General features: G+C 50.6%; 4 protein-coding genes across 4 annotated transcripts; all 4 read left to right on the top strand.

Annotated features, from left to right (window-relative positions):
• Window positions 1-539: 539 nt before the first annotated feature.
• Window positions 540-2,244, top strand: DSM5745_03163 (uncharacterized protein; the record flags this gene model as incomplete). Its single annotated transcript, XM_026745179.1, has 3 exons — window positions 540-1,398; window positions 1,452-1,760; window positions 1,823-2,244. 3 exons carry the CDS (start codon window positions 540-542, stop codon window positions 2,242-2,244), a joined length of 1,590 nt encoding a protein of 529 aa, XP_026606045.1.
• A 2,455-nt stretch (window positions 2,245-4,699) lies between these two features.
• On the top strand, window positions 4,700-6,796 carry pacC (putative C2H2 transcription factor PacC; the record flags this gene model as incomplete). Its single annotated transcript, XM_026745178.1, has 3 exons — window positions 4,700-4,972; window positions 5,048-5,336; window positions 5,391-6,796. The coding sequence occupies 3 exons, from the start codon at window positions 4,700-4,702 to the stop codon at window positions 6,794-6,796; spliced, it is 1,968 nt and encodes a 655-aa protein (XP_026606044.1).
• A 1,359-nt stretch (window positions 6,797-8,155) lies between these two features.
• DSM5745_03161 (putative forkhead transcription factor Fkh1/2) lies at window positions 8,156-10,447 on the top strand (the record flags this gene model as incomplete). Its single annotated transcript, XM_026745177.1, has 3 exons — window positions 8,156-8,269; window positions 8,380-10,319; window positions 10,372-10,447. The coding sequence occupies 3 exons, from the start codon at window positions 8,156-8,158 to the stop codon at window positions 10,445-10,447; spliced, it is 2,130 nt and encodes a 709-aa protein (XP_026606043.1).
• A 507-nt stretch (window positions 10,448-10,954) lies between these two features.
• On the top strand, window positions 10,955-11,719 carry DSM5745_03160 (putative transcription regulator PAB1642; the record flags this gene model as incomplete). The annotated part of the gene is made up of 1 exon (XM_026745176.1): window positions 10,955-11,719. One exon carries the CDS (start codon window positions 10,955-10,957, stop codon window positions 11,717-11,719), a length of 765 nt encoding a protein of 254 aa, XP_026606042.1.
• Between the last annotated feature and the right edge of the window lie 2,839 nt (window positions 11,720-14,558).

The raw sequence follows: 14,558 nt of genomic DNA, 5'->3' as shown, positions 1-14,558 counted from the left end.
TCCATTCATAGGGCATGGATTGACCAAGGCGGCGCTATTCGTACGAAGCCAGAGAACCCGGCATCTTGGACCGGACAGGATTCCTCGATCGGCATATAGCCTAAGAATGAGTGGCTAGTTTGTAGGAATCGAAATGCCGGTTCAATGATCCAGTAGTATGGCAACAATAGTGTTGGAAAATTTTGGCATTCTACTTATGATGCAGTGCTCGATTTGCATGTGTTTACTGCTGGGGACAGGCACTGCTCAGGGCTAACAACCGAGTTGCTTGGTGAATGTCGATGGAGTTCAGGAACCACAAAAGTGAATCGCTGGTCGTTTCTCCAGTGACCATGGCAGTGACAGCTTCCCCACGCAAGTCGCCATCTCTTCGGGCTTTCTGATATAAATACCCTGCACTCCTCGTCCCATCGATGCAGTACTCTTGACTTCTCATTCCCTTCTCAACCTGTCTACTTCGACATCTGGTTCTCGAATTGGAATTCTGTTGTCTTGGCTGCCAGTGCTGCGATTGCTGCTTCTGTCGCATTATGTCTCGAATGTCTGTGGATAGTGCTGAAAACGACATGCCTCCGGCCGGTGGGCATGCTATGTTTTCGAACGGCGCCGAGAATACAATCTCTCTCCCAGTAGAGATTCTCGACAACATTATCTTCTACCTCGGGGTACCGAATAATCCCTCTGGTCCTAGGGAGCTCGCAAAGGAATGGCGCTCCCTACAGCTTGCACCATATAGCGTCGTTTCCCGTCAATGGCAGGCAGTGGTGGAAAGGCACATCTGGAGAAAGATCGTGCTAAGAAGGCGCGATTCCGTTAAAGACTTTGAGGCCTTGATGACGGACGAGACTTCCTGTCACCGGGCGAAATACATTCGGCAGATCCTCTGGGACCCTGCTCTCCAGGGCGAGACTCAGGATCATAGGAGAGAGTATGAGGCTGAAGAGCGTAGCATGGTCAAAACCCATGACGAATGGCGCACTTTCTACCAGCGAAAATGGCTCGAGCCATTACAGAAGCTATTCAAGATCCTGTGTTCGTGGGACGAAAACCATCCCGGTATCCAGCTTTCAATCGCCTCAGGTCGCGAGGAGTACTATCGATATGGACCTTATCACGAACTGTTGGATGACCCAAGGACCTTGACCATAGATCAGTTCTTCAAGCTGGAGGGCAGACTCATGCCGTACTTGATGAGGTTGACAGAAGATGCTCTTGACGGTTTTCCTCGTCCGTCATGCGTAACGACATTGGTTCTTCATGACTTTATCACATCCACTGTTAGGCCAGAAACATTCGTCATGCTTAGCCAGTGTTTACCCCGTGTTAGAGAGGTGCGGTTTGGAGAAGGTACGGCCATACCACAGGGTATTCTGGTCGCGCTTCGCGAGCAACGGCAAGGTAAGTGTCACCCATCTTCTGTGCTCGTTTGCAAATAATAATAGCAGCTCTAGGTGCCACTAAATATCTTCCCATGCTTCCAGAGTTCGTCGAGTCACTCGTGTACCAGGTCCCTTTTATTCGAGAGTTTGCGGACAATCCATTTATCAATGCGGTTGATTACTCGACCACGGCCGGTTTAGACGATTTTTCCATCGCACTCCGAGGACTGAGCATGCGCCTCCGCAGCCTTGTTCTTTCCGGAGTCAGGATTAACAGCTCACTCTTCTGGCCATCTCCCGAAGAAAATAACCCAATTGAGCCGTACTGGCCGAAGCTAGAGGAACTGAGGGTATATAACATGCCGCCCTTCAAGACTGATGGTATGTTTCCTTCACATGTGATTCAGAAATTTCATGCTGTCCAAATACTGAGCCGTGAGTAGGTGAATGGATGCTCGACAACGACCTATCGCAGTCTCCAAACACGGAGCATGACCTTAGCGACATCGGCTTCTGGGATTATGCAGAACGGGGATTTGCCCCTCGACAGATAGCGCAAAGCCACGAATTCGACAAGATCCTTCAAGCAATGGGACAAGCTGCACGGAATATGCCGCAGTTGAGATACATGCATTTCGCACTGCCCGTACCGGACGAAACTGACGAGCCTGACCTGGAAGCCCCTGGAGCCTTGTACTTCTGGCGGAATGAAACGTCAGGAAGGTGCTGCTTAAATATCGCACCCAACTGGGGGTACCATATCGGTGACGAGGTCCTATCTGCTTGGGGAGTACCGAGTAGTTTTGCTAAGGAATTTCGCCTATTTGGACGCGCTGCCTTCGGTCATTGGCCTGTGGATCCTTAGAAAAGGGCATAATCTTCTTGTTTGGCTAATGGCAGATTTCTTCGTTGGTAATGTGTTTTGTCTTCTTGGGCGAGCATTGGAAAGGCTACGCCGTACACCTTCAGCATTGGGAAGCCGTGACTATTATCCATCTCGCCGTACCGGTTGGGTCGAACTCGACTGAGAACGTCGAGTCTTTTGTGCTGTGGTTGTGTGATATTACGAAAGGCATTTCGGTCAAACCCACGAACTATTCGAGATGTTTTAGTGTTCTTTTTCGAGTTAATTCAGTTCAGGTTTTAATACCTGATATAGCCTACTCACTACATCCCTGATCTGTATGTACTCGAGGTTCACCTTTTTAGCAGCCATTCTGTTCGACCACGGTTCTTGGCGTGGCTAACAAGACATGTAAGCCTTGATTATAATGTTGTTGGCCAGGGTAAGGACGCTGTTTCAAACTTAGTACCCACGTAAGTAGATACTCCGGAATGTGATGTTCGGAGCAGGGAATAAAGCTGAGAGGTAATGCCATGATTGCCGTTCTTCATGCAGGATCCCTGGCAGAAGCACACATTGTTGCAATCCCGACCGTCACAACCACGTAATAATAACTCCGCTGCCCAGCTGAGAGGAGGTCTTAGCTGAGATCATCCAAGAGCGGGGGATGCCTAGAAGCCTTGGGAGATGACTCGAATTCGGGGCGAGCACGCGCAGCACAGCAGAATACATGACCTCAGTTTTCATGCAGGTGGATGACCCCGAGACAGGTCTGATGGGGCAAGGACGACCCGCTACTGGCTACTCGCCAATATCTGGGCGATAATAAGTGGCCAACAAGCCGTGGCCTAGAATACCCGCCAACCCTACTCCGTACCGGGTTCCTGAGCAAATATGATCAAGATACGAAGACGGAGACGGAGATACCCAGAGGCTGCAGTGCAACTCGATAGGGCCGCCACTTGACATTCTTCCTTTGTCCCGGATCTCGCAATATTGGCACCCTTTCTTCCCTCAGGGGGTTTACCGTGGGCTGGCCGAAGGGAGGACCATAAAAAGCCATGTCGCGTGGCTTGGCTGATGCTTGGTCGAATAAAGTATCGCACGGCGCCCCCTTTTTGGGAAACAGAGTAGGCAGCACGATTCAGCAAACAACGTGGCTAAGCGAAGGGGTGCTGGGGGGCGTCGACCATGGGTGGGTGGATGGCTGTCTGACTAAGATGGGTGGTCTGGTCGTCAAGGGTCGGCATTCTGGGCATACAAGGGCCAAGAGCGGACGGGCTGGGCTGCCAAGTGAAGCAGCGAAGTGTGGTAGAGACTCTGCTGTGGAGAAGGAGGCAACCCTCTGTTATCCATAATCCAACAAAAAGAGCACGATATATGTGCTTGCTGAAGACTCCATGTCGGAAATTGAAGGAACAAAGAAAGACAGATCGCTGCGATGGATGGTGGCCCGGATTACAAACCTCTTTCAGCTCAGGTATTCTTACGGTAACCGCCGGAAAGTTTTGGCATCCGGACAAACGTGGCCCGACCCCCCATGTCGCTAAGGTCAGACTTTGAAGTTACTTCTTCAAGGCTGACGCTTGGAAGAGTAAACAAGTACGAAGTACGCCACACTCGTCAAACTGAGCCTTTAAATAGGTCAGGCGTGATCTTAGTTCTTACTGTACCCTTGAGTCTGTAAGCAGGGGTTGGAGAGAATCGGCGGCTACGGAGAGTCTCGGCTACCATATGGCTGCCAGTTGTTCTTCTTTCTTGGCGTTGCTTCGGCCTTGTAACTAGGATCACGTGCTGGTGAGCTATATTCCCACCAGAGTCACCACTTGGGCTTATACTAAGCCTCATTGTACTGCTATTATTCATGACCATGGGATATAAGAGCTTATTCTAATACTCTCTACTATCTACCTGGCTAATGAGGAGCAAGGTGTACAGTATCTTCCACGGGAAGCGCGAAGGAATGTTACAAGCCTGTACCAACGTACCACGCTAAGCCCTTTTGTCCACACTACCACGCCACCAGCCCCGCGCACAGCACAGCACAGGCTCCGGTCGACTCTCGAAAAGCCAAGGCAAAGACGGATTTCTAGGCTTAAGTCCAAGATCCCCCCGCTGGGCTGTGCAAGCCAAGATCAACTCTGGAGTCCGCACAAGGCCTTCCCCCCTTCTCGTCCCATCCCAAGACTCTCCTCTCCTTATTTACCTTGGCTTCCCCCATCTTCTCCTGTGCCCCCTTCTCTTTCCCTTCCCTCGCCTTTTGCTGACCGGTCCCCTTGTTTTGCACGTGTTTTTGGTGTATTGACTTGCTGCTGACCAACCGTGCCTCTTCACGTTCAAATTCCTGGCACTTTCTTATCGACCGTCCTGTTCAAGTTGCGCGAGCTTTGTCCTGCGTCTTGACAGACATTCCCTGTTTTGACTCGAGTGAACATTCCGTCCGCTCATCACCAAGAAAAGTCATATTCTTGGCGCCATGGCCGAAGAAGCGGTCGCTCCTGTAGCTGTGCCTACAACCCAGGAACAGCCAACCCCTCAACCTGCTCCGGCACAGGTCACGACTGTCACGTCGCCTTCAGTGACTGCCACCGCGGCGGCTGCAACAGCTGCTGTCGCCAGTCCTCAAGCTAATGGCAATGCTGCCTCTCCTGTCGCGGCGACCTCATCAGCAGCCTCTCGTCCATCTGAGGAACTCACTTGCATGTGGCAAGGTTGCTCTGAGAAGCTCCCCACTCCAGAATCTTTATACGTAAGTTGGGACTGCCAACATTCCTACGGTCGCATCAAAAGTCTTTAGGACGCGACTAACTCTATTGTGTTATAGGAACACGTCTGCGAGCGTCACGTTGGCCGGAAGAGCACAAACAACCTCAACTTGACTTGTCAATGGGGCAGCTGTCGTACCACCACTGTGAAACGCGATCATATCACTTCCCATATCCGGGTCCACGTTCCTCTCAAGCCGCACAAGTGTGATTTCTGTGGAAAGGCATTCAAGCGTCCCCAAGATCTGAAGAAGCATGTCAAGACGCACGCTGACGACTCTGTCTTGGTACGGTCGCCGGAGCCTGGCTCTCGGAACCCAGATATGATGTTTGGAGGAGGCGCCAAGGGTCTGCTTGCTCCTGTCGTACCTGATTGCTAGTTGGAACTGACAACGATCTCAGGTTATGCTGCTGCAGCACACTATTTTGAGCCCGCTCTCAACCCTGTTCCCAGCCAGGGCTACGCTCATGGACCTCCTCAGTATTACCAGGCTCACCACGCTCCTCAGCCATCTAACGCTTCTTATGGCAACGTCTACTATGCTTTGAACACCGGCCCTGAGCCTCATCAAGCATCGTACGAGAACAAGAAGCGGGGATATGATGCGCTCAATGAGTTCTTTGGTGACCTCAAGCGTCGGCAATTTGACCCCAACTCCTACGCTGCTGTGGGCCAGCGCCTGCTCAGTCTGCAAAACCTGTCTCTGCCTGTCTTGACGGCCGCACCTCTAGCTGAGTACCAGCCAATGCCCGCTCCTGTGGCTGTCGCTGGTGGTCCTTATGCCAGCGGGCCTCATCCTGCACCGGCATACCATCTTCCACCAATGAGCAACGTCCGAACCAAGAGTGATCTGATCAACATTGATCAGTTCCTGCAGCAAATGCAAGACACCATTTACGAGAACGACGACAATGTCGCTGCAGCTGGCGTCGCCCAGCCTGGTGCTCACTACATCCACAACGGCATGAGCTACCGCACTACTCACTCGCCCCCGACACAACTTCCCTCCGCCCATGCCACAGCTCACACTGCTGGCCCCATTCTCACAAACACATCCGCACACTCCCCTTCGGCCAGCACTCCTGCATTGACACCTCCCTCAAGTGCTCAGTCATACACTTCAGGTCGCTCTCCTATTTCACTGCCGTCCGCTCACCGCGTTTCTCCACCACATGAAAGCGGTCCCAGCATGTACCCTCGTCTGCCTTCAGCGACTGATGCTATGGCTGCTGGTTACCCAGCGGCGTCAAGTGCTGCCCCGCCTTCCACCCTCGGCGGCATCTTTGACAGTGATGAGCGTCGTAGGTACACTGGAGGAACACTGCAGCGAGCGCGTCCTGTGTCCCGCGCTGCCTCAGAGGCGATGGACCTCTCCAGCGATGACAAGGAATCTGGAGAGCGAACTCCTAAGCAGATCTCCGCCAGTCTGATCGACCCGGCTCTGCACGGTGGATCTCCTAATGAGGATGATGTAACCCGGACTGCCAAGGCTGCAACTGAGGTGGCCGAGCGGTCGGATGTCCAATCGGAGTGGGTCGAGAAAGTTAGACTGATCGAGTACCTGCGTAACTACATCGCCCACCGCCTGGAGCAGGGTGAGTTCAATGATGAGATGGAGCAGGACAATGCTTCACGCTCGCCAGTGTCCAAGGTGGATGACGACATGGAGGGCGTCGAGAGCCACTCTCTTCCTCGCTCACCGCGCACGGTTCCAATCAAGACTGACAATGAGACTGCTGAGGATACTGTTATGTATCCCACGTTGCGGGGGTTGGATGAGGATGGAGACTCTAAAATGCCTAGCTGAGCCTGAAATGGTTCACTATTATCCATAATTTGTTTCTGTACTCGCTCTCTTCATCCCATATGTGGTTTGGCGTTCGAGGTTCTTTGATGATTCTGCTGGAGTTGCGCTGTACTTATCCATCTATTTGTATCTTCCGTTCATCATGTATCTATCATTATATCCTCTCCACCTGCGTGGAATGAATTTCCAGCTCGTTCATTTTCGTCTGGTTGCGGGGTCCGTTAATCCCTGTAGTTCCGAGTTGGTCAGATTGGCCAACAACAACATTTGCAGGTGAAACCAGGGCTGTCCTTGAACTTTCATCGACTTTCAGTGCTTCCTGTAAAGGCATTGGTTCGTTTTTCGGTTCGTTTTTCGAGAAGTATTTTGTTGCAACTCCTCAACAATGCTACGGTGTCTTCGCTGAGAAAACAAAACAAAAGTGAAGCATTCCAGAGCTCTTCCTTGCAAACTCGCGTAGAGCAGAGAGGGGGTGACGCAAACAGAAGGTCAGCAAAGTCCCATGGATAGACAGTGGATAGCGATGCGCTTATTTACTTGCGTCTCGAAGTCGAGACCACGGGTGCTCTCAGGGAGTATTGTCGCTGACTGCATCCGGAAAAACATCATCAAGCCGGGCTGCAGCGTGGTATCACACCGTTTCCTTCTCATTTGTCGGACCACTAGTCTAACGGGCGCAGGCCTGCAGGATTTGCTGTTAGACTTGGTTAGGGCTATAATAACGGCGATAAGACAAGACAGACAAAGCAATGGAATGGAATGCTTCCTCATCTCAACCTTCTTTCTGTCGAGGACTGGAAGCGGTCACGGTCGAGACCAACGTCACTGCCTCTGTCGGGCGTTTCTTTGCTTCGACGCTGCAGCTCGCTTTTTTTGCATCGCTGTTCTAGTTTACTTGCAGATATCTGTTATCTGATCTAGCATGCGTGCTTTGTTCTCTTGCTCTCTTACACTCACCCGTCCAGAGTGCAGAGTAGGCCTTGGGAGAGCCCACCCCACTACAACCGGAACTCCCCGCGGTGGCTGGGCCTCTCATTCTTAAGCCCCAGTGCGCGTCGCCTCGCCTTTGCGCGGTGGCAAACCTTTCAGAATTACTGATCCTTGGTTCTTCGTCCATCTCGGCCTCTTTAGGTCATCATTTGTTGTCGCCATTAATCGCCGTCCGCTTTCCATCTCCTCAAGCTGACCTCGAGTCCTCGAATCTGACTGCCCACCGCTACGCTAATCCGGATAAACGCGCACTCTCGCGAAATTTATCCTACGTCAACGCAGAGCGACACGACACAGCGCGAGTTTACCGATAACGAGCGACAGACGACAGCGACAAGCGACAAGCGACAGCATCAGAAGTTTTCGGCTATGCCTCTCTCTAATCGCCGTCGCGCGCGGCGCAAGGAAATCCAGCTACAAGAGACTTCAGATGCAGAGGCGCCGGATTCGTCGCCCACGCGACCTTCGAACAAAAAGCGCAAAGTACGTATAGCGCCTCGAGACCACAAAATACGCTTATCTTGCGTCATCTCAACGACTTGAATTTTCTGCAAGAAACTTCTTCAGTTGAAACTAACCAACGCGTGCGGTAGGTCGATAGCCGAACTTCTCCCCAGCCTCCTCGACCCGCGAAAGCCGAGTCCGCCGACGAAGCGGATGGATCGTCTCCCGAGCGTGACTTGACCGAAAACCAGGATCTCGTCGATCTCGTCATTTCGTATCTCCAAGTCGCCCGTGAGCCGCTTCGCGTCCAGAAAGATCATTCCAACGCGAAAACCGAGAACAAGCAGAGCATCCGCGCATACGCCAAAATCGCCGGCAGGAACTGGACGTACTACGTGAAGTCGCTTCACGTCAACATCGGCCGTGAGCCTGACCGCGAACAGAAGCTAGATGAACAGTCGAGTCCCGTCACAATCGCTGCGCGAGCGCTGCCCGAAGTCCACGTCGATCTAGGTCCGAGCAAGTTCGTATCGCGCCTGCACGCGGAGATTTTCTACGATGGCGAGGAGACTGCGTCGTGGCACATTCGCGTCAACGGCCGCAACGGCGTCCGCTTGAACCAGGCGATTTTGAAACGCGGCACCGATGCCGTGCTTTCATGCGGCGACATCATTGAGATTGCTAACACATCGATGATGTTCGTTACCCCAGGCGACAAGGCCAACATTCATCCCAGCTTCGTCGAGCGCGCGCAACGGATCGCCAACGGGGAAGAAGATCCCAACTGGGACGCCACTCATCACGCGCATCCCCAGCAAACGCCGACCGTTCCCAAGGCCCAAGAGACTGTCCCGCCGTCGACCGGCGTTCCTTCACTCGCACCCGCTCCGCAGTTCCTCAAACGTCAGGTCACACCACCGCCACGATCGCCGGACACCGTCGGCGCGCGAACCGCCAAGCAGTCGCCGCTGTATAACCGGGGTATGATGATGGAGAGCACCGAGGAAATCGATTACAGCAAGGATGCCGCCAAGGACTTGAAACCGCCGTATAGCTATGCGACTCTCATCGCACAGGCGATCTTTTCGAGTGAGGAGGAGAAGTTGACGCTCAACAATATTTATAATTGGATAATGGACAAGTATGCGTTCTACCGACATTCGCAAAGTGGCTGGCAGAATTCGATCCGACACAACCTCTCATTGAACAAGGCGTTCCAGAAGGTGCCCCGTCGGACGGACGAGCCGGGCAAGGGTATGAAGTGGCAGATTGCGCCAGAGTATCGTGAGGAGTACTGGAAGAAGCAACTTCGCAAAGGTGGTACACAATCATCAGCGCCGTCATCCCCAGCGACCAAAGATCCCGCGCCGCGGGGCGCCGCTGCCAGTGGGATGGAATCGGTCTTCGCCGCTGGCAGGAAATCGCCGCCTGTCTCTTCGCCCAGTTTCAGCTCATTCCCAGTTGCGCCAGTCGAAGCGTACACGCCTGAGCGGGGCTCACGCGGTGTCCGGAATGGTGCAATAGAGCCGCCCTCGCTTCGGCCACCGAACCCACGAGACTACGAGGAGCCGTCGCCGTTGCCCAACCGGTCCGCAACGAAGCACGCAACTGGCCTTAGTCGGGCGTACGGACTATCTGACGCAGCGACACGATCTCCCCCGGTGCTGTCTTCCTCCTATTACGACGATGGCCCGTCCTCAATGATTACACCTGCACCGCAACGTCATCAACCACGTCTCCCACCCCCGAGCACGGCTCAGATTCCATCAAAATTCATGCCCATGAGCTCCCCTGCTCAATTCTGGAAATTCGCCGATATCGGGAGCACGCCTGCGCGCCCGGTTGCTGACATGAGTCCGTTGAAAGGGGATCCGGGAGACGTGCTGGGCAATATCCCGAGTAGCAGTCCCCCGCCACCGAACCTCGTCAGCCCGAGCAAACCGGGCACAGCTAATGGGGTTGGCTCAGGTCGGCCTCTGTCAGCCCGGCGGGAAGACGGGCCAAGCACGAATGGTGTAGACGAGCATCATCCGCGTGTGGAGGGAGAAGATGGGGAGGAAGACGATAATGGAGGGTTCGATCTGGCAAGGTAAGCTCACTCGTTTTTATTTCATCAACAATATACCTAACTGTCTTTGCAGGGGGTTCCAACCGATTGGAACGTATCACCGCCAGCTAAACAATCCCGCAGCCCGGACTAGTACGGCAACTACTTAAGCTTGCTTTATCAGCTGCGTGCATCCATGACTGATAGGATAGCATGCACGGTTTGTTTTGTTTGTCTTGTTGTTCTTCCTTCACTCAGATCTGTTCGATCTGTATGTCTGACTACGATCACCTTGCAATGACGGGACGAAGCATTCGGTTTGGGGTTTGGGGGTTCGACGGCGCAGTTGCTTGCTTGTATGATTTGATCTCTATTGGTTTGGTTTGTGTCGATTTTCTTGTTTGGTTTAGGTGGCTAGCTTAGCAGCATCAATCAAAGGAAAAATTAAATTTATCAGAGGGGTGTAATCATGTAAGTTGGAGCATCGAGGGTCTCTATAGCTCCATCTCCGTCATCGGCGAGTATACTTCCTTTTGCAGCTACACAGCTACCCCACACCCCGCCAAACATCCATCGTCACTTTTTCAACTTATCTCCTCCAAGCCCATGCGACAATCTACCCAGTCCTCAGTCTCTAGTTCCATAGCTCTCGCCGCATCAACCTCAAACCAACCACAATGAAACTAACAACCCATCTCCCCTCCATAACGCCCGTGGCCCTCGAACGCGCAACAACACACCCCTTCCTCCGCGCCGCAGGCAGCGGAACCCTCCCAAAACACACATTAGCAGCATGGCTCTCGCAAGACCGTCTCTACGCGCAAACCTACGTCCGCTTCATCGGCCAGTTACTCTCGAAGACCCACCTCCCACCTACCCCCTCAGCGCCGGGCCAACGCAGTATACCGGAGAAGATCCTGGGTATTCTGGTTGACGCATTGAATAATATACACCGCGAGCTCGCGTTCTTCGAGGATGTTGCGAGAGAGTACGGGCTTGATCTTAATACGCCGCTGGCTGAGTTGGGAGGGCCCCAGGAAGGGGGAGGGAAGTTCGCGCCCGCACCCATTACGCAGGGGTACATTGATATGTTTATGTCTGCGTCGAGTCCCGGGAATAGTTTGTTGGAGGGGCTCGTTGTGCTTTGGGCTACGGAGATATGCTATCTCAGGGCTTGGAAGTATGCTGCAGGATTTTTGGGGAGGAGGGCTGAGAAAGGGGGTGAGGATACGGATGGGGGCGCGCTGAGGGAGAAATTTATTCCTAATTGGGCGAGTGAGGAGTTTGAGGAGTTTGTGGGCAAGATTGGGGATGTGGTGGATGAGGTTGCGGAGCGGGAACTTGGGGGTGAAGGTGGTGATGCGTTAGAACGGTGTGAGAGGTGGTGGAGGCAGGTTGTTTGGTTGGAGGAGAGGTTTTGGCCGGGTGTTGAGGAGCAATAGTGCCTTTTTGGTTTGTATAATGATGATGCGACGGAGTTGTTCTTTCTTTCTGATGTATATTTTCCCATGACGGCAGCTTCACAATCGATTGGCGCTCTGTTATTAAGAGGTTAAGAGCCTTTATGCTTATTATGTCAGTGAAAGTGGAAGACTATACTATCCCTAATCACTAGAAAGATATGCGCACTGTTGTGTTGGAGTTTATGGGGGATAGATACTCAGATATGCCTCACTCGAGTCGGCTATATCCAGATAAAACCCCGATCTCGTATACCTACAAAACAGACTTGCGAAACCTGAGCATTCTCCTGATCTATGTTTGCGAAACTAGGAGCCCGTCCTTCCCTATAATAGGTCTCTTCTCAGTACGAAAATATAAAGACTTCGTATATTACGGGAGTCTGTGTAGAATGTACCTACCCCGTGCCACGGCTATACTCCAGTGTAGATGCAGCCAGGCACAAACACGATTACCGTATGCATAGTTACAACAACCACGACAGGCTTGATAATAAAACACATGTCCGATCTAAATACTATGCGTATAATAATGATAACTGAGATGTTTCGGCGGCTCAGCGTCATGTACGGCTATGATGGTCCCCAACCCTTGAAATGAAGGTAGTAGGTGCGAAACAAAAAAAAGCAAAAACATACAACAGCTGGGATTCGCATGTGGTCACCCACCATACTACTAACCAGCCGGCGTGTGGCTTAAGTACGGCTGAGCGGACGGGAAGCCCTGTTCTCCACACCCTGTGGTCGTATGTGATGGATTCAGTGTTTGTATTGCTCTATATTTGCTTTATAGTAATTCAACTGCAGTTACCAGACATTCGAAAATATGCTGGAGAGTGGAGATTACCAGTGGGAGGGGAGACGTCTGGTTTGGGCCTTGAACATGTTGGGCATGTCTAAGGTAATTACGAATGAATTGACGCCTCCATACTCTGATGTTGACTGTGCTGGGGATACCAACATGACAGGAACCTACTTCTCCGCAGGGTATATGTGCCAATGTGCGCTTACCTTGTGCATGCTCGCAGCCCAACTTGATATTCAGTACTAGCAAACTGCTCGGTAGCATACGGCACGGTCCACCTTGCAAGCCACGAATGGCGTAAAGGAATGAGCACGTCCGCTGGTTGTCGATGCCGAAGGCTGTGAGTATGGGCCTGCAGGCTCTTGCTACGTCGGGCGTTGTCGGAGCAGTAGAGCAGGGTTTGCAGGGTCGTGGCGTGCACATAATGAGATAGAATTGCCGGCGAGGTAAAGCGGATGGTCTTATTGAAGCTTTGATATGGGCAGATGGATACCAGGAGAGATCGAGACGAGGGCGAGGAAAAGTCAATCCAGTCCGTCTCATTCCCTCTTGTCACATCACAAGGTTCTTATGCGGATACATTTCCGAGGCGGTTCTGGAGATGCTGGGCTTGACGGCTTGTAGCCTGTTTGCGACGTAGTTTAGCCTATCGATTGCAATGGCTTAGTTTTGTCTCTGGAGTCTGGCACAGGGCCCCCGCGATCCAGATAGAGCATAAGCAGCCACCAGACCGAGTATGGCGGACGTGCCGGTCCGGAGAGTTGAACCAACAGGATATCATCGGCCTCCGCAGTTCAAGCTTCCGTAGCCATCGGAAGGGGCCGCCAAATCCTATAACTATAGCCTGAGTATGGAGTAATAAGGTGGCATTTTCACTGACTGTCCTGTGTGTAAGGCAGTTTGAGCGATTTCTTATCGTACTAAGAAAGCCGCAGGTAGCTTGCTGGCAACCCTTCTAGGCAAACATATGCTGTCACTGCCATTCCCTACCGAGTTTGAGCACACCGAAACACGGGGCTGACAGCCACGCGAAACGCGGGGAGATGCAGGAAAGGTGCCGGCATGGCTAGAAGCAAACAATTGGGTAGTAGATTCCGTCTGCCACCAAAAATTTGGTTCTCCTTTTAATATTAATACTGCCTAATTTACTGCTTTCGGACGTTCTTTAATATCACGTGTAAAATTTACCAAGCCCCGTTAATTTTAAACTAGGTGCAAAATATTAATATTTTAACCTTTATACTAATTTATATATAAACGCAAATAAGATAAATTTGCTTATTATAAATATTACTACCACCTTATTATTACCAAAAATAAATAAAATAATACTATTTATAAGCGCCTTAATAGTATATATAAAAAAAACTTAATTAATAAGTAATATTAACTATATTTACTAAGGTCTAGAGCTTTATTAATACTTTAAATTTAATCTTAACTAAATACCGCGGGAGTGTTAGCTCTTTTATTTTTAATAAGTTAAAGGTATATAAAATTATATAAAAATCCCTTAATAAATTAATATAGCTTTAATACTTAAAAAATTTATATTTTTATACCTCTTTTCTGCCTTAATTAAATTAAATATTATTATTATAACACGCTGTATTTTAAAATTATAATATATTTAGTTCTTGCTTGCCTTATATTTTTATATTAAATAAAAATAATAAAGGCCTTTTTTAAAAAAAGTAGGCCTTGGCTTTTATTTATTTATACTAATATTATTTTTTATATTACTTAGCTTTTTAAAAAAACCCTTTATTAATATTATACTTTAACTTATATAAAGGCTTATAAGTTAGCTATGGCCTATAACCCCAAGGCGCGTATTTAGGCCTTTATAAATAATACTTTTAGGCTAGTATATTAGCTGTTTAAAAATTAAAAGTTTTTTTATTTAGGGTATAAAAAGTAACATGGGATAAAGTTTTAAGGCCTTATAATATTTAATAGCCTTATTTTCTTACTTTAAAGCCTGTATAAAGGCAAGGTAAATAATACTTTTATATA

Source organism: Aspergillus mulundensis (genome assembly GCF_003369625.1).
Source record: "Aspergillus mulundensis strain DSM 5745 chromosome Unknown scaffold_2, whole genome shotgun sequence".
Taxonomy (NCBI): Eukaryota; Fungi; Ascomycota; class Eurotiomycetes; order Eurotiales; family Aspergillaceae; genus Aspergillus; species Aspergillus mulundensis.
The sequence above is the reverse complement of the archived record's forward strand: the minus strand, read 5'-3'. Positions and strand labels throughout refer to the sequence as shown.